General features: G+C 44.6%; 2 protein-coding genes across 10 annotated transcripts in view; both read left to right on the forward strand.

Annotated features, from left to right (window-relative positions):
• Positions 1-15,295, forward strand: part of myo18ab (myosin XVIIIA b) — a 174,224-nt gene extending 158,929 nt beyond the window's left edge. For 7 of the 9 annotated variants that reach the window (XM_078422485.1, XM_078422487.1, XM_078422490.1 and 4 more), the window contains 5 exons: positions 1,780-1,965; positions 3,831-3,970; positions 4,923-4,967; positions 10,770-10,877; positions 14,974-15,295. In XM_078422485.1, coding sequence (XP_078278611.1) covers positions 1,780-1,965; positions 3,831-3,970; positions 4,923-4,967; positions 10,770-10,877; positions 14,974-15,112 — 618 coding nt within the window. In that variant the 3' untranslated portion in view covers positions 15,113-15,295. The remainder of the gene's footprint in view (positions 1-1,779; positions 1,966-3,830; positions 3,971-4,922; positions 4,968-10,769; positions 10,878-14,973) is intronic. The other 2 variants (XM_078422486.1, XM_078422494.1) reach the window with 1 other exon arrangement.
• LOC144606423 (uncharacterized) lies at positions 11,369-12,812 on the forward strand. The gene has a single exon (XM_078422484.1). It carries the CDS (start codon positions 11,369-11,371, stop codon positions 12,638-12,640), a length of 1,272 nt encoding a protein of 423 aa, XP_078278610.1. The 3' UTR covers positions 12,641-12,812.
• Positions 15,296-24,137: the final 8,842 nt, after the last annotated feature.

Genomic DNA, 24,137 nt, shown 5'->3' on the forward strand with positions numbered 1-24,137 from the left:
TAGGATAGTGCTAGTGTGTGTAGGATAGTGCTAGTGTGTGTAGGATAGTGCTAGTGTGTGTGGGATAGTGCTAGTGTGTGTGGGATAGTGCTAGTGTGTGTAGGATAGTGTTAGTGTGTGTAGGATAGTGCTAGTGTGTGTGGGATAGTGCTAGTGTGTGTAGGATAGTGCTAGTGTGTGTGGGATAGTGCTAGTGTGTGTGGGATAGTGCTAGTGTGTGTAGGATAGTGTTAGTGTGTGGGGATCGGCGGACTGAAGGGCCGGTTTCCTCACTGTTTTTCTAAACTAAACCACGCGAGTCATGGCTCCTTTAACCTTGATATGAAAGAAGACTATATTTAGAGAGCCCAGCTGTCCCATTGGGCTTCATGGAGGAAATACAAAGGTACAGAACTGTTTGCTGATGCGTTTTTCTGGATGATGTTAAAAACTGAAAACATATCAATGAGGAAACGATGTAATGGAGTTATTGTCACGTGTGACGAGGCACAGTGACATTATTTGCTTGCACACACAAGGCACACAAATAGTGGCCACCTACTGCTCTAACAAAGTTACAAAGTACGCCAGCTCCTCCCTGGTTCTCCCCCCCCTCCCCCCACCGGGTCCCCTGTTGTTCTCCTCCCTCCCTCCCTCCCTCCCCATGGTTCATTGTTCTTCGCCCCCCCCCACGCCGCATCCTCCATTGTTCTTCCCCTCCCCCCCCTCACGGTGGTTCATGCCATGCTCTCATCGACCGCGTGGAGCGTGGATCATGCCTGAGGATTCACCGGAGGTAACCAGTTCCATGAGAAGGCAGTGTTATGGAAAAGGAGCAAGTGAGGAGAACTGATGGAAGATGAAGGATTAAACTGGAGCGGGCAGTGTGGCACTTACGCAGGACGGAGAATGGTATCATTTTATTTGCTCTGTCCAAGCAAAGATGGACCAAACGCTACAGAGACAGACTTTCAAAAGCAAACGTTTGGAAACATCAATTTCTTGATTAGTGTGGGTGCCAGAGGTTATGGGGAGAAGGCAGGATAATGGGATTAGGAGGGAGAGATAGATCAGCCATGATTGAATGGCAGAGTAGACTTGATGGGCCGAATGGCCTAATTCTACTCCTATCACTAATGATCTGTCTGGCTGGGTTAGTAATGATGAAACATGAACCCAAATTCAAAATAGAGGTTGAATAATGTTGCGAAAATTAAAGCATCTAGTATAACGTTAATTTAGAAAAAACTAAAGCTTTTTCTGACAATATCAATAAAACAACTTCTGTTTAATAAAAAATATGTTTTTGTATTTTCCAAGGAGGTTAGGGATGGGTTTATGTTGGATATGGGGATGGTGTGAAGAGACATACATTGTCCTTATAATTACATGTAACAAGAATGGTCTCAGCTGCTGTAGGTGGTGGGATAGACTCTCACAGTACATGTGGTGAGAACACTTCCAGTTGAAGCCTAGGCCAAGTGTGGTCATTCAGAATAGAGAGAGATGAAACCTATTAAACAATCTCTGTATCACTAAACTAAACTAAAATTTACAGGTATAATGTCAAATTCAGATTTTCACCATATTAGTGTGTGGGCATTTTATTTTTTGATTAACGATTAGAACAATTACAATCCATTTTATACATGTTCCTGTTGATAAACTGGATATATCAGCAAGTTTTGATTTTACACAGGATTTGAATTGTGGTCTGATGTTGTTTGTGTTGTAATCGGCGTGGAGGTGCTGACCATAATTGTGCGGACGGTTTACGGGCATTTCACTCTTTGTACATAGAGCCTAGTTAGTCGTCTCAAGGAAAACCTCGAAAAGCTGTCAGAAGAGAGAGATCAGAGATCGGCGGCTGAGAACCGTGAGAAGGAGCAAAACAAGCGCTTGCAACGGCAGCTGAGGGACGTCAAGGAGGAGACGGGAGAGGTCACCAAGAAGGAGGGGGAGGCCAGCCGCAAAAAGCATGAGTTAGTAAGTCAACCTTGATAACCTCTCGCGTGCCTCCTGCTCATTTTCATTCATTAACACGAATTATGGAGAAAAATGTAAACACGTGTGTCTGTAGAAAAACAACAGTTGCAAACGAAAGTTCGTAAGTTCTAGGAGCAGATTTAGGTCACCAAGTCTACACCGCCATTCAATCATGGCTGATCTATCTTTCTTTCTCATACCCCATTCTCCTGCCTTCTCCCCATAACCCCTGACACCCGTACTAATCAAAAATCTGTCAATCTCCGCCTTAAACATATCCATTGATTAAGCAGTGTTTAGAGAAACGATCGCCGAGCCTGCGCTTGACCGGCAAGATCCCGGGCAGGCTCAGCGATCGTTTCACTGAACACCTACGCCCAGTCCGCCTAAACCTACCAGATCACCCGGTTGCTCAACACTAACTCCCACTCCCCCTCCCATTCCCACATTGACCTTTCTGTCCTCTATTGTCAGAGTGAGGCCTAGCGCAAATTGGAGGAACAGAACCTCATAATTCGCTTGGGCAGCTTATACCCCAGCGGTATGATCATTGACTTTTCTAACTTCAAGTAGCCCTTGCTTTCCCTCCCTTTCCATTCCCTCCTCATCCCAGTTCTCCTACCAGTCTTACTGTCTCTGACTACATTTTATCTCTGTACCGCCCACTCCACTGATATCAGTCTGAAGACGGGTCTCAACCCGAAACGTTACCCATTCCTTCTCTCCAGAGATGCTGCCTGACCCGCTGAGTTACTCCAGCATTTTGTGTCTATCTGGGAAGAAACTGTCCCTAAATCTGGAGGTGTGCGTTTTCATACTTCTGCACCTGTTGCCTGATGGGAGAGGGGAGAAGAGGGAGTGGCCTTGCCGAGGCAGGGTGAGGTGTAGATGGAGTCAATGGAAGGGAGGTTGGTTTATGTGATGGTCTGGGCTGCGTCCACAATTCGCTGCAATGTCTTGTGGTCTTGGATGGAGCTGTTCCCACGTTTATACATGTTGAAAAGTCAAATAACTAAAAAGTCATTAGTCTTGTATTTAAAAAAAATGCTCTAGTAACTCCCAGATGATGAAGAGACTGAGTAGTGTAGATGATGTTTGCAGTTGCAGAATTATGAAAATAGACCCATTGCAATTATATCTATTCAATAGATTGGTAAATTTATTTCCTTGGGAACAGGCAGCAACAGATTTGTTTAAAGAGAACATTTGCCAACGTTTTCACTCAGATTGATTTTTATTCCCAGATTTAATCTTGTAAATAAATGTTGCAGATGATAAGAGATGGTGTAAATACTTCATCCAACTGGTATTCTACCTGCAATCTCCGAGACTGTGGGAGATTGAGTCATGCAGTGGTGATGGATCGTACCCAGACTTGCTCATGTTCCATTTAAATAGACTTGTGGCGCAGCGGTAGAGTTGCTGCCTCACAGCACTTGCAGCGCCATAGATGCGGGTTCAATCCCGACTACGGGTGCTGTCTGTACGGAGTTTGCACGTTCTCCCCGTGACCTGTGGGTTTTCTCCGAGATCTTCGGTCTACCACACTCCAATGACGTGCGGGTTTGTAGGTTAATTGGCTTGGGTTTGTATACTTGGTATAAGTGTAAATTGTCCCTAGTGTGTGTAGGCTTGTGTTAGTGTGCGGGGATTGCTGGTCGGCACGGACTCGGTGGAATGATAGGCCTGTTTCCGCGCTGTATCCCTAAACTAAACTAAAGGTGCTCCCGATGAAAAATACTGAGAATTAAGAGCCAGTGTTTCTTTTCTTTCCAAAGATATCTTAACAATGTCGGCTCGAAGGGCCGAATGGCCTACTCCTGCACCTATTTTCTATTAATCACAAGGTTTTCTTTTAAACTTAGGAAATGGATATCGAAAGTCTTGAAGCTGCCAATCAGAGTCTCCAGTCTGACCTTAAACTTGCTTTTAAACGAATTGGAGATCTACAAGCAGCAATCGAGGATGAAATGGAAAGTGATGAAAATGATGACCTTATTAACAGGTATGTCGTGTGTGATGGGCACAATGATGACCTTATTAACAGGTATGTCGTGTGTGATGGGCACAATCCGAGTTTTTTTTAAATTGCAAACTAGAAATGTTTTTTCAAAAGACCCACGGTGTGAAACATGCCAAAAGGCAATTAGCATCCTACTGTAGAAACAAAGAACTGGCTTGTACCAAAGATAGGCACAAAGTGCTGGAGTAACTCAGCGAGTCAGGCAGCATCTCAGGAGAAAAAGGAGGGGTGATGTTTCGGGTCGGGACCCTTCTTCAAACTGAAGAGATGCTGCCTGACCCGTTGAGTTACTCCAGCATTTTGTGTCTACCTTTAGCGATTTTGGGAATCAAAACGAAGACAAACTTTATCTGTAATGCTTGAAGCTGAACCTGTAGAATAACATAGCTAGTCTACACAGACAATCTGAAGCAACGTTCCAACTTGTATTTCCAGCGGAATGAATGGACAGCATTATTGTGTAGTACTGTTGCATTAAACGCAGGTCCCAAAGGAGAACATGCTGCAAATACCCAGTAGGTCAGTCAGCCTCTGTGGAAATAATACAGAGTTGACGTTTTGGATCAGAGATCCTTAATTCTGGAATTTGCATTCAAAGGAATAAATAGAAATGACTAAATAGGTTGTAGTAAAATATATAGAACATGCACCAGACAAATTGAGGTGAGCAAAAATGTAATTGGCTAGTATGAAAATGTTTAAATTAATTTAGACTATCAAATATGACGAAGCACATCAATCAATACATTTTTATTTGAGTTATTTCGAGTTTTTAATTTCAGTTATTATTTATAGTTCATGCTCTCTTTATTTTTATTATTGTTGATTTTGCAATAGCAAGTTCTTATGCACATTCTCAACCACGCTCAATTCTACCCAGACTGCTGTATATATTTTTGGGTTTTTTTTGTGTTCACCTTTATTTTATTTGCAGTTTGCAAGATATGGTGACAAAGTATCAAAGGAGAAAGAATAAAACGTGAGAACCATATCAGAATGCCTTCAAATGTGTGCCCAGATCTAACCTTCGGCATGCCCTTAAAACACACATTTAAGTTTCCATCTGCATGGCAGTACATTTAAAGAGGAAGCATGCAAGTGTGCATCAGCCACACTAACACCAGCATATGAAATCCCTGCTTTTTCAAATAAAGAGTGCCATATTGACTAATTTAACTAAAGCTTACAACGGCATAATTGTGATAACAAGGAACTGCTGAAGATAGACACAAAATTCTGGAGTAAGACAGCATCTCTGGAGAAAAGGAATAGGTGACGTTTCAGGTCCAGGCCCATTGATTCAGACTGAGAGTCAAAGATCTACAGATGCTGGTTCATACCAAAGATTCACACAAAACGCTGGAGTAACTCAGCGGGTCAGGCAGCATCTCTGGAGAACATGGATAGGTGACGTTTCACAGAGAGCTGGAGTAACTCAGCGGGTCAGGCAGCATCTCTGAAGAACATGGATAGGTGGAATTGTTTAGCTGGAGCTGAACACACTTCTCGGCATCTGCATACAATGGCGTCTTGTGCTTCTTGTGCGTGGCGGTGGAAAGATTAGCGGAGCCAGGGCCGCGACGTGACCGCTCTTTCCTTGACCCCAGTGCTTAATTAATACGTTGCCACCCAAGAGTTACACAGGTTGAGGTTTGAGAAGAGTGCACACTCACAACTGACGAGTTTTGTACAACATTGTAATCATTGAATCATTTCTAGAACTATTCCAATACTTGTTAGTGGCATTTGTAAAATACGATCATCAGTGGGGACACTGATTCAATTGACACCAAAATGGTTAAGAGTAGTCATATTGACGGTGGTGCAGCGGTAGAGCTCACAGCACCAGAGACCAGGGTTCCATCCTGACTGCGGGTGCTGTCTGTACGGAGTTTGTACGTTCTCCCCGTGACTGCGTGGGTTTTCTCCGGGTGCTCCAGTTTCCTCCCACACTCCGAAGGGTTGTTGGGTTAATTAGTTTGGTATAAATGTAAATTGTCCCCTGTGTGTGCAGGGTAGTGTTAATGTGCGGGGATCGCTGGTCGGTACGGACTCGGTGGGCCGAAGGGCCTGTTTCTGTGCCTCTAAACCAAACCAAACTAAACTAAAGCTATCTGTTCAGTTTCGTACAGTCTTGTTAAGGCAACAGTTATTACTGGTTTAACATGTAGTGGGTGGAGAGCACGCACTGTCCTGATGTTATCAGGATAGAGTAGGATAAACATGTCCCTGCTGCACTAACCAGCACTTGCCTCTTGCCCTTGACACTGACACGCGAAAAGATGATCCAACTGTACGATATCTTCCCTTCAGAGTGCATGAAATCATGAAGGGATGGATAGGGTGAATGTCTTTTACTCAGGGTAGAGGAATCAAGAGCTAGAGGACCCGGATTTATGGTGAGAGGGACAAGATTGAAGAGAAACCTGAAGGGCAACTTTTTCATTCAGAGGGTGGTGAGTGTAGAGAACGAGGTGCCAGAGGAGGTTGTTGAGACGGGTACAATAGCAACATTTAAAAGGCACTTGGACAGGTACAAGGATAGGAAATGTTTAGAGAGCGAGAGAGGGGCCAAACGCAGGCAAATGAGTCCAGTTTAGATGGAACATCTTGGTCAGCATTAACATGTTGGGCTGAAGGGCCTGTTTCCATGCTGTATAACTACGACTCTAATTCCTTTCAGCAATTTCCAGTTTAATTGTAAAATATTACCCCTGAAATATTTTTGGCAGTCTCATTTTAAAAATGGAAAAAGTTCACTAAACCAAAGAGCTGTTCATGTTTTTGGCAGTCAAGCACTCAGACATGAAAGTTCACCAGAAATCAACTCTTTCTTGCGTGCCTGTTTAAAAATGGATTGGTCAATCGGAGTGGTGCAGAAGCTTGAAGACTACTATTTCATCTCTTCACACCTTTGATCAAATCCTGCCTGCATTAATGTGACAGCTTGAGTTTCATCTCTACTCTCGTCCACGTCCCTTGTGGAATAAAAATTAGGGCCCTTCAATCAATTTCTTAGTAGGCACGGTGGCGCAGCGGTAGAGTTGCTGCCTGACTGCGCTTACAACGCCAGAGACCCGGGTTTGAGCCTGACTACGGGTGCTGTCTGTACAGAGTTTGCACGTTCTCCCCGTGACCTGCATGGGTTTTTCATATTTTGTTTCATATTTCAGATACAGCGCGGAAACAGGCCTTTTCGGCCCACCAAGTCCGCGCCGCCCAGCGATCCCCGCACATTAACACTATCCTACACACACTAGGGACAATTTTTACATTTACCCAGTCAATTAACCTACATACCTGTACGTCTTTGGAGTGTGGGAGGAAACCGAAGATCTCGGAGAAAACCCACGCAGGTCACGGGGAGAACGTACAAACTCCTTACAGTACAGCACCCGTAGTCAGGATCGAACCTGAGTCTCCGGCGCTGCATTCGCTGTAAAGCAGCAACTCTACCGTTGCGCCACCGTGCAATGTTTTCTCCAAGATCTTCAGTTTCCTCCCACACTCAAAAGACGTGCAGGTTTGTAGGTTAATTGGCTTGGTATAAGTATAAAATTGTCCCTAGTGTGTGTAGGATAGTGTTGATGTGTGGGGATCGCTGGTTGGTGCGGACCCGATGGGCCGAAGGGCTTGTTTCCGCGCTGTATCTCTAAATTTTAAAAAAGTACAGCACCTTCCCCAAATTTAGCACTTCCTTGGTAATCTCAGTTTAACCAGAGGATGATTGCTAATGGGAACGGATAAAATATTGTTTTAACCGGTGGCTTTAGTGACAGAATATCATACTTTATTTGCGGTTAATGCTTAACTTAGAAACACAAGATCAAAGTCTTTCACTCCCACAATGTGTAGCCCTCAACATACACACCAAAGATTTGCTGAAAATTAAGCAGCTTATTTTTGATGCTCAATGTAAAGAGATCACAAATCATCCTCCATTAAGACGACAAAAGCTGTTATCATCCAGTCAGCATAATGCTGCCTCACGGTGTGATACTGTTAATCTCTGTTAATTACTGTACAAGCGTCATAGAAACATAGAAAATAGGTGCAGGAAGAGGCCATTTGGCCCTTCGAGCCAGCACCGCCATTCATTGTGATCATGGCTGAACATCCACAATCAGTAACCCGTGCCTGCCATCTCCCCATATCCCTTGATTACGCTAGCCCCCAGAGCTCTATCTAACTCCCTTTTAAATTCATCCAGTGAATTGGCCTCCACTGCCCTCTGTGGCAGCAAATTCCACAAATTCACAACTCTCTGGGTGAAAATGTTTTTTCTCATCTCAGTTTTAAATGGCCTCCTCTTTATTCTTAGACTGTGGCCCCTGGTTCTGGACTCCCCCAACACTGGGAACATTTTTCCTGCTTCTAGCTTGTCCAGTCCTTTCATAATTTTATACATCTCTATAAGATCCCCTCTCATCCTTCTAAACTCCAGTGAATACAAGCCCAATCTTTCCAGTCTTTCCTCATATGACAGTCCTGCCATCCTGGTGTCTTCACTGTACAGCTGTCAGGGGTTACAGGGAGAAGGCAGTAGAATGGAGTTGAGAGGGAGGGATAGACTAGCTGTGATTGAATAACGGAGTATTCCACAGATTCACCACCCTCTGACTAAAGAAATTCCTCCTCATCCCCTCTCTAAAGGTATTTATTTCACAAAATGCTGGAGTAACTCAGCTGGTCAGGCAGCATCTCAGGAGAGAAGGAATTGGTGATGTTTCGGGTCTAGACCCTTCCTCAGACTGATGCATTTTGCCTGGGCAGCTTGCAACCCAGCGGTATGAACATTGACTTCTCCAACTTTAGGTAGTTCCTCTGTCCCTCTCTTCCCCTCCCCTTCACAGTTCTCCCTCCATCTTCCTGTCTCCACCTATATCCTTCCTTTGTCCCGCCCCCTTGACATCAGTCTGAGGAAGGGTCTCGACCCGAAACGTCGCCCATTGCTTCTCTCCTGAGATACTGCCTGACCTGCTGAGTTACTCCAGCATTTTGTGAAATAAATACCTTCGATTTGTACCAGTATCTGCAGTTATATTCTAACCCTCTCTATAGGTACTTCCTTTTATTCTGAGGCTATGGCCTCTGATTCCACACTCTCACACTAGTCTTAGATTGTCACTTGGGATGAAGCATGAATGTATAGGATCGAGCTTTGTGGGTTCTGAGGAGGCTGATGAGGCCTCTGTGGGAACCTCTTTCACCGGCAGGGTCGGTGGTGTGCACTGTGCCCATTACTTGCACAGGACTTTCCAAGAGCATCATGGCAGGGAAATGTTCTTCAGATGGGCGCAGTTTTAGCTTAATGTGTACGAAGAAACTGCAGATGCTGTTTTAAACCAAAGACAGACACAAAATGCTAATGTTGGAGTAACTCAGCGGATCAGGCAGCATCTCTGGAGAGAAGGAATGGGTGACATTTCGGGTCGGGTCGGCCCATTCCTTCTCTCCAGAGATGCTGCCTGTCCCATGTGCAGTTTTAGCTTGGTTTACTTGAGAGACACAGCGCGGAAACACCAAGTCTGCGCCGACCAGCGGTCCCCGCACACTAACACTAACAGAGGCAATTTTACATTTCACATTTTATACCAAGCCAATTAACCTACAAACCTGTACATCTTTGGAGTGTGGGAGGAAACCGAAGATCTCGGAGAAAACCCACGCAGGTCACGGGCGGAACGTACAAACTCAGTACAGTCAGCGCCGGTGGTCAGGATGGAACCCGGGTCTGTGGCGCCGTGAGGCATTAGCTCTCTCGCTGCGCCACCGTTCCGCACTTTTGAATGAGCTCACTAATTACCAGTTTTATTCGTGCATCATTAGCCTACCAGTATCATTGTTAAGCTAGATATGTGAATGATGGTTAAAATAAATGGTGAAATAAGAAAAGAAAACTGGGGTATGCTGCCTTGCTCAAAACCAAAGTATTATCCAATGGTTTTTTAATAATGGGGAAATAAATAATCTTTACATTTGAATTGAAGTTTGAAGTGGAATAGTAGATGGGTGCAACTGCACTTGTTACCAGTAACTGAAATGCAACAATTCAGTTTAGTGTATTGTCACGTGTACCGAGGTACAGTGAAAAGCTCTTTTGTTGCGTGCTATCCAGTCAGCGGTAAAACAACGCATGATTACAATCGATCCATTTACAGTGTACAGACACATGATACGGGAATAATGTTCAGTGCAAGATAAAGCCAGCAAAGTCCAATCAAGGATTGTCCGAGGGTCACCAAAGAGGTAGATAGTAGTTCAGTATTGCTCTCTGATTGTGGTAGGATGGTTCAGTTGCCTGATAACAGCTGAGAAGAAACTGTCCCTGAATCTGGAGGTGTGCGTTTTCACACTTCTGTACCTTTTTGCCTGATGGGAGAGGGGAGAAGAGGGAGTGGCCGGGGTGAGACTGGTCCTCGATAATGCTGCTGGCCTTGCTGAGGCAGCGTGAGGTGTAGGTGGAGGCGATGGAAGGGAGGTTGGTTTGTGTGTGTGATGGTCTGGGCTGCGTCCACAATTCTCTGCATTATCTTGCGGTCTTGGATGGAGCTGTTCCCAAACCAAGCTGTGATGCATCCCGATAAAAATAGTTAATGTATGTGAAATAATATAGCTCATTACTAAAACTATAAGCAGCTGGAATCTAACACATAATGTATTTATTGAATTGATTCATCTGGCTACTGTAAGAGTTTTCTGCACCCTTCCTCTGAAAGGATTATTATTCTTTAATCGAGAAATTCATCCATATATCTTTTCAATCCATGTGTTGGAACAGTGAATGTGATTCAGACACAGACTCTGAAGTTGAAAAGCGTGTGGATGGTGTCAAATCCTGGCTATCAAAGGGCAAGGGCTCAGATGATGGAAGTCTAAAGAGCTCAAGGTTAGTCTGAAACACTGAATTATTCAAGGCATTTTCTATATGCTGCCTCAATTCTGAAATAGACAGAATGGAATTCTAAGCAAAGTTACCTTAAATGAAGGAGATAAATATCAATGTTATTTTCCTACATTAATAAATGCATAACTAAGATGACATCTATTTGTTTTTTCCTCTGGTAACTAAAATCAAACTTTCGCCATAGATATATCTCCCATTTGTCTCCCAAATTGAGCCCTCACATGCACCTACCTCAAAAGCAATCTTTGGGTGTTTATCCTTTATCTTATCCTTTAACTGTCCATTACTGTTGCCTTTATCCATTTACTGTTTTATTTGTTCTACTTTAAAACTCATTTACCTTGGTTCTCTCTCCCTTTGTTTCCACACTATCATGAATCAGATTTTCTGTTAGCTTAGACCTGAAAGAGGGGAAGGAAGGGAAGGAATTAAAGGAAGGGAAAGAAGTGGAGAACTTTAGACCTGCGTCTGTAATGAGTTCCCTCAGCTATCGTAAACGAGGGAACATGAAGGATTCTCTTGGTGGTAAAAGCAATAACGACTCTCTTCTGTCGACGCTGAGTAAGGAGCGGTCTATGTCACCCGAGAGATCGTTTCGAAAAGCAAAGAAAACCACCAGTGCGGACAACTTGACTGACACCACCAGTTCACGGAAAAAATTCCAGACAGCAGATGACATGGACGATGGGGGATCTGTTATTTCTCAGGCGTATTCGGAGGCCACGAGTCGAGCAAGAAAGGGGTTAGACAGGAGATGGGCCTTGACCAGTCCTGACTTTGACAAAGCTTCTACCGTGTCGGTTCCCATCAGCCGAGCTTCCGCGAGGCGTGCTCTGGAAGCCGAGGACGATGCTAAATCCTCCGTGAGCTTTGCCCTAACCAGTCCTACAGCCGGTCTGAGGAGAAGCCTCTCTCGGCTCGACGACAACCGCGGTGACGTGTTCAGTCCAACCAGTCCCTTGCTCAGCCGCAGATCGGAACTGGGCCTACAGAGCCCGACCCTCAGTCGCACGGACACAAGGTTGTCCATTGCGAGGAGTAGATTGGGTGAGTTGGAAGACGACGATCCCGCCGTCAGTGTGGCGCTGAGCGAGAGGCCGTTCTACAGTCAACACTCTGGGGGGAGAAGCTTCAGTGTTCCTCCAAGACCACGGTCATCTGTCTCCGACGAAACCCCACCTGAAGGTTCCGACATCAAACCTGTCAGTCACAGGACTTACCTGGATCCAGCGTTAGAGGCTGCCATTAAAGAAGTTCTGGATTACAAACCAATTACGTTCAAAAGAAAAAGCCTGGAGCCAGACGAGGACGAGGAAGAAATGAGCATGCAACTGAGCAGTCTTCGCAGATCATCGTCCTCAGTGGACGTCAGTAAGAAGCACAAAAGCAAGAAGCGCAGGAGTTCCGATTCTGAATCTTCCACGTCAGAGGAGGATCGGCGCAGGAAAGGCTCCAAGAAACGCTCAAAAAAGTCCAAGAAAAAATCCAAAAAGAAGGAGAGCGACTCGGAGTCATCGGAGTCATCCAGTTCCTCCTCTTCCGGCTCCACCGTCTCGTATCGAAGCATTAGCAGCATCAAACGAGGCACGACGAAGAGAGAACCCCACTCGCCAGATGACGAGGGGAAAGAAGATAAGGCCAATGGAAACTCCGGGAAGAAAATGAAGAAGACCGATAAGAAGAGGATGAAGCAAGTAGACAGTGTGATGATGAAGTACTTGTACCGACCAGAGAGTGATGAGTGAAGTAGGTTTGCATCTGTGTGCCAAATGGATGCATGGTCAGATTCTAATTCACTTCCCCTAACTCTGACTAATGTTGAACAATAAGTAGGTTTACGCAGATAGAAATATGTTCTGCGGCATTATACAAGTGCCACAGGGCAGATTGGGTTGGTTAGGATGACGTTGGATTCAACTCAAGGGATGAATTTTAGATATCCTGTTTTTTAAATATCATGAGGGTCCTGGGTTGAACGTGTTGAGATGATTACTGAATAGTGAAAGGCCTGGATAGAGTAAACGTGGACAGGATGTTTCCACTAATGGGAGTGTCTAGGACTAGAGGCTGTAGCCTCATAATAAAAGGACATACATTTAGAAAAGAGATGAGGAGGAATTTCTTTAGTCAGATCGTGGTGAATCTGTGGAATTCATTGCCAAGTCAGTGGATATTTTTCAGGCGGAGATTGACAGATTCTTGATTAGTACGGGTGTCGGGTTTATGGGGAGAAGGCAGCAGAATGAGGTTGAGAGGGAAAGATAGATCAGCCATGATTGAAGACCTGATGGGCCGAATGGCCTAATTCTGCTCCTAGACCTTATGAACGTGATTCAATCAACTCCTGGGTCTACAGCAGAGGCCTGACTGTAATTAAATGATACTTGACAATTATCGAAACTGCAGAATGATTAATGTGTGAAAGGAATAAAATATCTTCCTAGCATAGAAGCAGGTGGGCTACTGAGGTGGATGCAGAATAGAGGAAGCTTTAAGTTACAATGTGCTGCAGTGCGATGTTGCGCAGAAGTAATCTTCACTTGTCCTTTTACTGAAGGTCAGGTTATGTTCATAAGTCATAAGGTCACAAGTGATAGGAGCAGAATTAGGCCATTCGGCCCATCGAGTCTACTCTGCCATTCAATCATGGCTGATCTATCTCTCCCTCTGAACCCCATTCTTCTGCCTTCTCCCCATAACCCCTGACGCCTGTACTAATCAAGAATTTATCTAACTATCTCTGCCTTAAAAATATCCATTGACTTGACCAGCATGGAGTCTATTGCAATGAATTCCACAGATTCACCACCCTCCGGCTAAAGGGATTCCTCCTCGTCTCCTTCCTAAAGGAACGTCCTTTAATTCTGGGCCTGTGACCTCTAGTCCTAGACTCTCCCGAAGGGCCTGTTTCCGCGCTGTATTTCTAAACTCTAAACTAAACTAAACTACCCTCTGCTTTCCACTAGGATTTCAGATTTGTAGCCAGTTAACGAGCTCACTCTGAATCTCAATGCTTGTACATTTCCTGCATCTCTTAAAGTTGCTGGTTTCACTTAACTTACTACTTTGTGGCATGTTTTTTAAAAAGAGTAAAAGTGTGTTTTGACATTAATTGAAGTAACATCCAATGATCTGGAAAATCTGTAGGTTGGGCACTATTAATAGACAATAGGCGCAGGAGTAGGCCATTCGACCCTTTGAGCTAGCACCTCCATTCACTGCAATCATGGCTGATCATTCTCAATCAGTACCCCGTTCTTGCCCTCTCCCTGTATCCCCTGACTCCGCTATCATTAAGAGCTCTATCCAACTCTCTCTTGAATGCATCCAGAGAATTGGCCTCCACTGCCTTCTGAGGCAGAGAGTTCCACAGCTTCACAACTCTCTGAGTGAAAAAGTTTTTCCTCATGTCTGTTCTAAATGGCCTGCCCCTTATTCTTAAACTGTGGCCCCTGGTTCGGGACTCCCCCAACATTGGGAACATGTTTCCTGTGGTCCCAGTGGTGCTGGATTATCATGCACATGTACACGTGTTGGAGCCATTTTCTAACCACCTCTATAACTTAAACATATGATGCTTGCTGTAACTTGAATGTACACTTTAGGAAAATAAATCTACCTAGTTGTACCTGAAATGTACCCAGGAAGTCTAACCCCACATTGTGGTGAAGTAATGTTTGCAACTTATTAATCCTTTGGAACTGAAATAGTTTGTACTGATGCTGCATGTGTAAGTATTGCATGAACTGTTCTGACTTTTCTGGAGTGACAAAGTTTATAATAAACCTGTAGGAAAAAAACCTGCAGACACTGGTTAAAATCGAAGGTAAACACAAAATGCTGGAGTATCTCAGCGGGTCGGACAGCATCTCGGGAGAGAAGAAATGGGTGGCGTTTCGGGTCGAGACCCTTCTTCAGACTGATATACTGATGTCAGAAGGGTCTCGACCCGAAACGTCACACACTCCTTCCCTCCCGGAATGCTGCCTGACCGCTGAGTTACTCCAGCATTTTGTAATGAAACTTTTATAATGAACCTTCTCTTTCCCCCCCCCCCCCCCCCCCCTCTGTTTCACAGCCCTCCTCTGTACCATCGGCACATCACAGTCATGGACTCTGACGATGAGACGGAAGACTATTTCAAATCCAGGTTGACAACAAGACAACCACTGAGCAACAGTGATATTGACAGCAAAACTGTGCAGTCAAATGCATAGCGATGACGATTATCCTCTAACAACGAGTTCACACTAATTAAAAGAGTAAGGCAAATGTGGAGGAAGGAACTGTAGATGCTGGTTTTGCACCGAAGATAGACGCAAAATGCTGGAGTAACTCAGCGGGACAGGCAGCATCTCCGGAGAGAAGGAATGGGTGACGCTTCGGGTCGAGACCCTTCTTCAGACCCTGCCAGAAACGCCACCCATTCCTTCCCTCCAGAGATGCTGCCTGTCCCGCTGAGTTCCTCCAGCGTTTTGTGTCTGCCTTCGATACAGAAAATGAGATTGAAATACTTGGGATTATACTTCAGTGTTAAACCACAATAATGACGAGAATTAAAAACAGGTTGAATGAAGTATGAGTATAATCTCGCTAATAAGTTTGCATGATTTTTATAGACTGCGTTTACTTGAAATTTAAATTGGTGTACGTGGATCGGGGTTTCTTACAAGTATGGATGCTGCTGCTGTCATTCGAATAGTCTTGAACCTTGAGATTCATTTTTGTCTCCCTATTGCTTTGGCTAAATTTCCGTACAATTGTCTGCTTTCAAAGTCTAATTTAAACTTCTCATCTCTGGTTGGAATTAGGGTGCCACAGAGGTTTATGTGTAATTATTCTTACCTAGGCCAAAGATTAGTTTCTTTCTTATTTAGCTGTGATAAACTGGAAAGACAAACTCAAATAATAGTGAAATAACAAAACAACCCCTTATTTGGCTTCAAACTTTTATTTTCTTTGAGGTGTGTGTGCATATGTTAATAGTTTTTGGAAAGGAAGACATTTAGTTTGGATAATTTGTTGATGCCATTTCTTACACATTCTGTTTACCCTACGATTTGAAACTTGTGATGCAGTTAAAACCATTGCCTCTTGCAGCACACAATGATACACGTACAATTAATAACTATTTGTATCTCTAATCTTCATCAATTAAGGTATTTTCCCGGAAGATCAAGTAATTAAAAAGGTTAGGCGCTGGGAAGATAGATGCCTTCGAAAAGTAATTGTTGGGTTCCAATAATGTATAGTTTTACCTCATTGTCTTGCTTGTTTATACATCGGGAAAATAAATAGTGCACAATGTCGAAATGTAATAAATAACATCTTTTGATCCGGATTAAATCAATGTATAATTTGGATCAAATGGGATGTGCCATCTTCAAATGATGGCTTGGAAGACAATGGATGTTATAAATTATTAAATGACCATGCCCTGCTATTCACTTCAAAAGTTGGTAAATCACATCATTGTATTTGATCACGATGAATTTTAGGTATATTGTATGTATATAAAATCACTCCTTTGTGGTATTTTTTCTGTTTATCAATCCAATTTAGTGATCATTGAAATCGAGGTTGGAGCTTTGATACATTCTATGAAACAATACTACCTTTATATATTGAATTGGTTGTCATAGATTTGCATGGATTGTCTAGATTACTAAGACATTTGTGTATAAAGCCAACAGCAAATAGTACTTCTCTTGAATGGTCTGTGACTCATTATGCCGTAAGTATTGGGTATAAAAATCTTATCTAACTGTGCACTTTTCAAGAATGCAGTCGATGTACATCTTTAGTTAGTACAGATAATAGCAAACTGATTGCAGTGCTGCAAGGTTTATTAATACTTGTACTGAAATGTTATTAAACGGTACCATGTCATTCATTTAATCTAAAGGTGGCACTGATGTACAAAATCCTGCCATACAATTTTCAAGTTGAATTGTTATGATAACAAGAGTTCACTAGTTCTCTCTTCAATGGTTTCTCTTGTAGTTTAAAGGAAACAGATTCACCAGAGGAACAAATGTGTAAGATGAGGATCAATTTAAATTGCTTGAGAAGACAGCAAACATCAGGAAATGATATTGTCCTTGATTGTGTATTTTTTTGACTATTTATGTTTCAAAATAAACTTTTTGGTTGCCTTTAGAGGATCCATCATTAGTTTCCTTTTTAAACTATTATGTGCTACATTTTCCATAAAAGCTAAGTTACATCATTTGTAGGAAGGAACTGCAGATGCTGGTTTATACCCAAGATAGGCACAGATGGAGTAACTCTCACCACTACCAGTTGTATAGCCACAAAGTCGCTGCCTCACAGCACCAGAGCCCGGGTTCCATCCCGACTACGGGTGCTGCCTGTACGGAGTTTGTACGTTCTCCCCGTGACCTGCGAGGGTTTTCTCCAAGATCTTCGGTTTTCTCCCACACTCCAAAGACGTGCAGGTTAATTGTAGGTTAATTGGCTTGGTATAAATATAAATTGTCCCTAGTGTGTGTGGGATGGTGTTAGTGTGCGGGGATCGCTGGTCGGTGCGGATACGCTGGGCTGAAGGGCCTGTTTCCGCGTTGTATCTCTGAACAAAATTAAGTTTAGTGATTTCTACTAATTGCTCTTTATTAGAAATTTCATTCAGGAGGTTTACCTTTGATTAATAGTGATGACTATTAAGATTTCTCCTGACCATCATTAAGTTTTCTTTCAAATGGTTCAAATTGGTTTCTCCAAATCTGTATTTCAATAGAAGCCAACTAGGAACACTAAAAGTGTCACTAAACTATCTGAACCATTACTCTTTATATTTCCCTTCAGTCGGTACGGTTTATTTTGTGTTCTTATAAAATCCCCTTAACCTTCTTCAATTGTACTCTCTTGGCCCAGGAGGTAGATATTTACCCAACAATTACAAGTTAAAACTGAGGAATAGTTCATTAAGAAACAGCTCAAAGAGTATTAGCTCATTACCAGTTGTTTGTTTGGCTTCCAGAAAGGGAGCAGGCCTATTTGAAGCAGGAATATCCATCAAAATTATCAGTTGTGATTCCCATCACTTTAAATGGCAGCTTTATGATTCTTTAAAGAGCTCTTTAGTTTAGAGGTACAGTGCGGAAACAGGCCCACCGAGTCTGCACCGACCAGCGATCCCTAAATATGAAAACTACCCTGCGCACACTAGGGATCGATTGTACATTTATACTAAGCCAATTAACCTACAAACATGCACGCCTTTGGAGTGTGGGAGGAAACCGAAGATCTGGGAGAAAACCCACGCAGGTCACGGGGAGAACGTACAAACTCCGTACAGACGGCGCCTGCAGTCGGGATCGAAGCTGGGTCTCCGGTGCTGTGAGGCAGCAACTCTTCTTGTGTGTGCTGCAGGCTAAAATGCAAACTCATGCTCCATAGATTGCCCTTTATCTCACTTCAAGAAAATCTGAAGAGCAGACTCCACTGTGCGACCGATGTGGTGGTTATTTTGTGTAGAAGGGGCATCCCTGAACGGCTGTGACCTTAGTAGAGTTATTTTATTTATTAAAATGGGTACATTGTCATGAGAAGTGATGTGTCACTGGGCTCCTTGTATCCAATTGGCCAGGTCCCCCCATCCTCACCCAATTGGCCAGGTCCCCCCATCCTCACCCACTTGGCCAGGTCCCCCCATCCTCACCCACTTGGCCAGGTCCCCCCATCCTCACCCAATTGGCCAGGTCCCCCCATCCTCACCCAATTGGCCAGGTCCCCCCATCCTCACCCAATTGGCCAGGTCCCCCCATCCTCACCCACTTGGCCAGGTCCCCCCATCCTCACCCACTTGGCCAGGTCCCCCCATCCTCACCCAATTGGCCAGGTCCCCCCATCCTCACCCAATTGGCCAGGTCCCCCCATCCTCACCCAATTGGCCAGGTCCCCCCATCCTCACCCACTTGGCCAGGTCCCCCCATCCTCACCCACTTGGCCAGGTCCCCCCATCCTCACCCACTTGGCCAGGTCCCCCCATCCTCACCCACTTGGCCAGGTCCCCCCATCCTCACCCACTTGGCCAGGTCCCCCCATCCTCACCCACTTGGCCAGGTCCCCCCATCCTCACCCACTTGGCCAGGTCCCCCCATCCTCACCCACTTGGCCAGGTCCCCCCATCCTCACCCAATTGGCCAGGTCCCCCCATCCTCACCCACTTGGCCAGGTCCCCCCATCCTCACCCAATTGGCCAGGTCCCCCCATCCTCACCCACTTGGCCAGGTCCCCCCATCCTCACCCAATTGGCCAGGTCCCCCCATCCTCACCCACTTGGCCAGGTCCCCCCATCCTCACCCACTTGGCCAGGTCCCCCCATCCTCACCCACTTGGCCAGGTCCCCCCATCCTCACCCACTTGGCCAGGTCCCCCCATCCTCACCCACTTGGCCAGGTCCCCCCATCCTCACCCAATTGGCAGCATTGCCTTGGCTCCTCCCATATAACCATATAACAATTACAGCACGGAAACAGGCCAGTTTGGCCCTTCTAGTCCATGCCGAACACTTTCTCCGACCTAGTCTCATCTACCTGCTCTCAGACCATAACCCTCCAATCCCTTCCCATCCATATACCTATCTAATTTACTCTTAAATAATAAAATCGAGCCTGCCTCCACCACTTCCACCGGAAGCTCATTCCATACAGCCACCACCCTCTGAGTAAAAAAGTTACCCCTCATGTTACCCCTAAACTTTTGTCCCTTAATTCTGAAGTTATGTCCCCTTGTTTGAATCTTCCCCACTCTCAAAGGGAAAAGCCTACCCACGTCAACTCTGTCCGTCCCTCTTAAAAATTTAAAAACCTCTATTAAGTCCCCCCTTAACCTTCTGCGCTCCAAAGAATAAAGACCCAACCTGTTCAATCTCTCTCTGTAGCTTAAGTGCTGAAGTCCTCGTGTCTTCTTCACCCACACCCACGGGCAAAACCTCCCACTCTCACTGATGCTCCTTTTTATTTTAAAAAGGGACCAATTACTGGTTGAACACAATCGAAATAAAGTGATCCAGTGGAAATCATTACAAACAGAAACGGTAGAACAGGTCGGGCATCATCAGTAGGTGGAGAAACAGAGACAGGGTTCACAACTAAGAGTCTTTGTCAGACTTCTCAACCAGAAGAGAGGTTAGTTTTCAGTTGCAAGGAACATAGGGGAGGAATAGATAAGGTGAAAGTATTATTACAGATAGGGTGAAAGTATTATTACAGATAGGGTGAAAGTATTATACCACAGATAGGGTGAAAGTATTATCACAGATAGGGTGAAAGTATTATATCACAGATAGGGTGAAAGTATTATATCACAGATAGGGTGAAAGTATTATCACAGATAGGGTGAAAGTATTATTACAGATAGGGTGAAAGTATTATACCACAGATAGGGTGAAAGTATTATTACAGATAGGGTGAAAGTATTATACCACAGATAGGGTGAAAGTATTATCACAGATAGGGTGAAAGTATTATTACAGATAGGGTGAAAGTATTATATCACAGATAGGGTGAAAGTATTATATCACAGATAGGGTGAAAGTATTATACCACAGATAGGGTGAAAGTATTATTACAGATAGGGTGAAAGTATTATTACAGATAGGGTGAAAGTATTAGAATAGAGTCATACAGCGTGGAAATTTGGAGTGTGGGAGGAAACCAAAGATCTGGGAGAAAACCCACGTGGTCACAGGGAGAACGTACAAACTCCGTACAGACAGCACCCGTGGTCAGGATCGAGTTTCCAGGATTGAGTTTGTACACTTCATTGTGTATGACTAAGCTGTTAAGGTTAAAGACCACTCTGGCATTTTGGCACATTGGCCTTTATCAGTCAGAGTACTGAGTACAGATGTTGGGAGGTCAAGTTGCAGCTGTATAAGACATTGGTGAGGCCGCATTTAGAGTATCGTAGGTAGACACAAGATGCTGGAGTAACTCAGCGGGTCAGGCAGCGTCTCTGGAGAGAAGGAATGGGTGACGTTTTGGGTCGAAACCCGTCTGAAGAAGGGTCTCAACCCGAAACGTCACCCATTCCTTCTCTACAGAGAGGCTGCCTGACCCGCTGAGTTACTCCAGCATCTTGTAACTACCTTCGATTTAAACCAGGATCTGCAGTTTTCTTTCCTACACATTTAGAGTATCGTGTTCAGTTGTGGGCACCGTGTTATAGCAAAGATGTTGTCAAGCTGGAAAGGGAACAGAAAAGAATTACAAAGATGTTTCCAGGACTAGAGGGTCTGAGCTATAGGGAGAGGTTGAGTAGGCTGGGACATTATTCCTTGGAGCACAGGAGGAAGAGGTGTATAAAATCATGAGAGGAATAGATCGGGTAGTCTCTTGCCCAGAGTAGATGAATCGAGGACATGAGGACATAGGTTTATGGTGAATGGGAAAAAAAAATTAATAGGAATCTGAGGGGTAACATTTTCACACGAAGGGTGGTGGGTATATGGAACGAGCTGCCAGAGGAGGTAGTTGAGACTGGGACTATCCCAACATTTAAGAAGCAGTTAGACAGGTACATGGATAGTTGTAGGAAGGAACTGCAGATGCTGGTTTAAACCGAAGATAGATAAAATGCTGGAGTAACTCAGCGGGTCTAACTTCAAGTAACCTTTGCCTTCCCTCTCTCTCCATCCCTCCCCCATCCTAGTTCTCCGACTAGTCTAAATGTCCTCGTTTACATGTTATCTCTGTTTGCTTTGTTGTTATCTTCTCCTAGCTAACAATGATCCATTCTATATTTTCCTTGATCTCCAACCCCTTTGTCTTGTTTTCACACCTAATACTTCCTTATTTCTGTATCACCCTTTCCCCTGATTCAGTCTAAAGAAAGATCTTGACCCGAAACGTCACCTATTCCTTCTATCCAGGGATGCTGCTTGTCCCGCTGAGTTACTCCAGCTTTTTGTGTCTATCGTATGTGCATGGATAGAACAGGTTTGGAGGGAATGGGCCAAACGCGGGCATGTGGGACTAGTGTAGATGGGACATGTTGGCCGGTGTGGGCAAGTTGGGCCGAAGGGCCTGTTTCCACACTATCACTCTATGACTAGTGTAACTGGGACATGTTGGCCGATGTGGGCAAGTTGGGCCGAAGGGCCTGTTTCCACACTATCACTCTATGACTAGTGTAACTAGGACATGTTGGCCGGTGTGGGCAAGTTGGGCCGAAGGGCCTGTTTCCACCCTGTATGACTCTTGTATTCTCGGTGATAACATGAGCTGGATATCTGGTGTTTCCCCATCAGGCTTAGTAGGGGCTTGTGGTCTGTGCAGGCTTCAAAAGTGCGTCCAAATATGTACATGTGGAAAACGCTTGATGCCAAACATCACAGCAAGGCCTTCAAAGTCCAGTCCGGTCCACGCGCTGGGTCTCCTGGAGCGGGGCCTGATCCAGACGAGCCCCAGGCTGCTGCAGGGCCTCCAGCCGTCACCTCCAGCAAACCCTTGCCCCTCTCCTCGCCCGCCCACCTTCAACACTCGTGCTTCAAGTCGAAGACATAAATCACAAAGGTAAGGCTTACTTTTTAAACTATTAATGATCGGAGAACCCTGGACAAATTAGCCACTGTTCAACTTAAATAAAGCAAGAAAAAACCAGATAGCGTCTAAGATATCCAGTGTTGCTCTCTGTTCCGGTGTCATCTTCTATGGAAATGATTCTCTTAATTGGCACGTCGGAATGAATTTTTATTCTGGAGGTCTGTAACTTAAATTAAGCTGTAGCTGCGATTTCCCTTGTGGTGCAATGCCCCGGTGCAGTCCTGTCAACAATAATCTCAATGCCCCGGTGCAGCCCTGTCAACAATAATCTCAATGCCCCGGTGCAGCCCTGTCAACAATAATTCTTTCCGCTGCCACTTCAGTGATGGTGTAATTTACCCAAGTCATATTCGATTAGCAAGGAGAGCCCCACGTGTCCATATGTTACCCTTGTTCGCAGTAAGATGGGCAGACTAAATCCTTCACTGCAATAGATTGGTTAAATTGGAAGGGATTGGAGTATATTTTTGCATCGGACACACAATACGCACGTTACATGAGATAATGCAGAACAAGGGGATAGGTGTTCAGATGTTTAAGTGGATATGATAACATTTTATGTCGTTGAAATGAGCAGCCTCAGGATAAAGGGACGTGTCTTTGGAAATGGCATCGGAAGGAATTCCTTTAGCCCGAGGTTGAGGAATCTATGGAATTCGGGCGGCACGGTGGCACAGCGGTAGAGTTGCTGCTTTACAGCGCTTACAGCGCCACAGTTCCCCGTTCGATCCTGGCTACGGGTGCTGTCTGTACGGAGTTTGTACGTTCTCAATAGACAATAGACAATAGGTGCAGGAGTAGGCCATTCAGCCCTTCGAGCCAGCACCGCCATATCATTCACCGTGAACATGGCTGATCATTCACAATCAGTACCCCGTTCCTGCCTTCTCCCTATTCCGCCTGACTCCGCTATCATTAAGAGCTCTATCTAACTCTTTCTTGAAAGCATCCAGAGAATTGGCCTCCACTGCCTTCTGAGGCAGAGAGAGAGAGAGAGAGAGAGAGATCTCCCCGTGATCTGTGTGGGTTTTCTCGGAGAACTTCGATTGCCTCACACACTCCAAAGACGTACAGGATTGTAGGTTAATTGGCATGATATAACAATGTAAAAATTGTCCCTAGTGTGTGTAGGATAGTGTTAATGTGTGGGGATCACTGGTCGGGGCAGGCTTGTTGGGCCAAAGGGCCTGTTTCCACGCTGTATCTCCAAACTGAAACTAAGAACTAGACAGGAGGCCAAGTCATTGGGTATTTGTAAGGTGAAGATTGACAAATTGTTGATTAATGCGGGTGTCAGGGGTTATGGGGAGAAGGCAGTGGGATGGGGTTGAGAGGGAGAGAGAGATCAGCCGTGATTGAATGGTGGTGTAGACTTGATGGGCCGAATGGCCTAATTCTGCTCCTAGTAAGGGACTAGTAATGATACTGGCAGGCTGGAGTTCAAATCTGACCCCAGTAACTTGGGAAATTAATTCAGTTAATAATATAGATCAGATTCCTGGTTTATTTAATGATGAAAATGACCCTGTGCAAAGAAAGCCTGCCATCCTTACCTTGTCTTACCTCAGTGATTCCAGATCCATTGGTCAACACTTTGTTGGCTTTTGAGAAACTTTTGCAAACCAGTTGATTGTACCTACTTCTCATTACACATAGTTTAATAGGAATCTGA

The sequence above is a fragment of the Rhinoraja longicauda genome, chromosome 26 (genome assembly GCF_053455715.1).
Source record: "Rhinoraja longicauda isolate Sanriku21f chromosome 26, sRhiLon1.1, whole genome shotgun sequence".
In the NCBI taxonomy this organism is placed as follows: Eukaryota; Metazoa; Chordata; class Chondrichthyes; order Rajiformes; family Arhynchobatidae; genus Rhinoraja; species Rhinoraja longicauda.

Coding starts and splice junctions, on each gene's coding strand:
- LOC144606423 (XM_078422484.1), top strand. CDS start 11,369: ATGAGTTCCCTCAGCTATCGTAAACGAGGGAACATGAAGGATTCTCTT.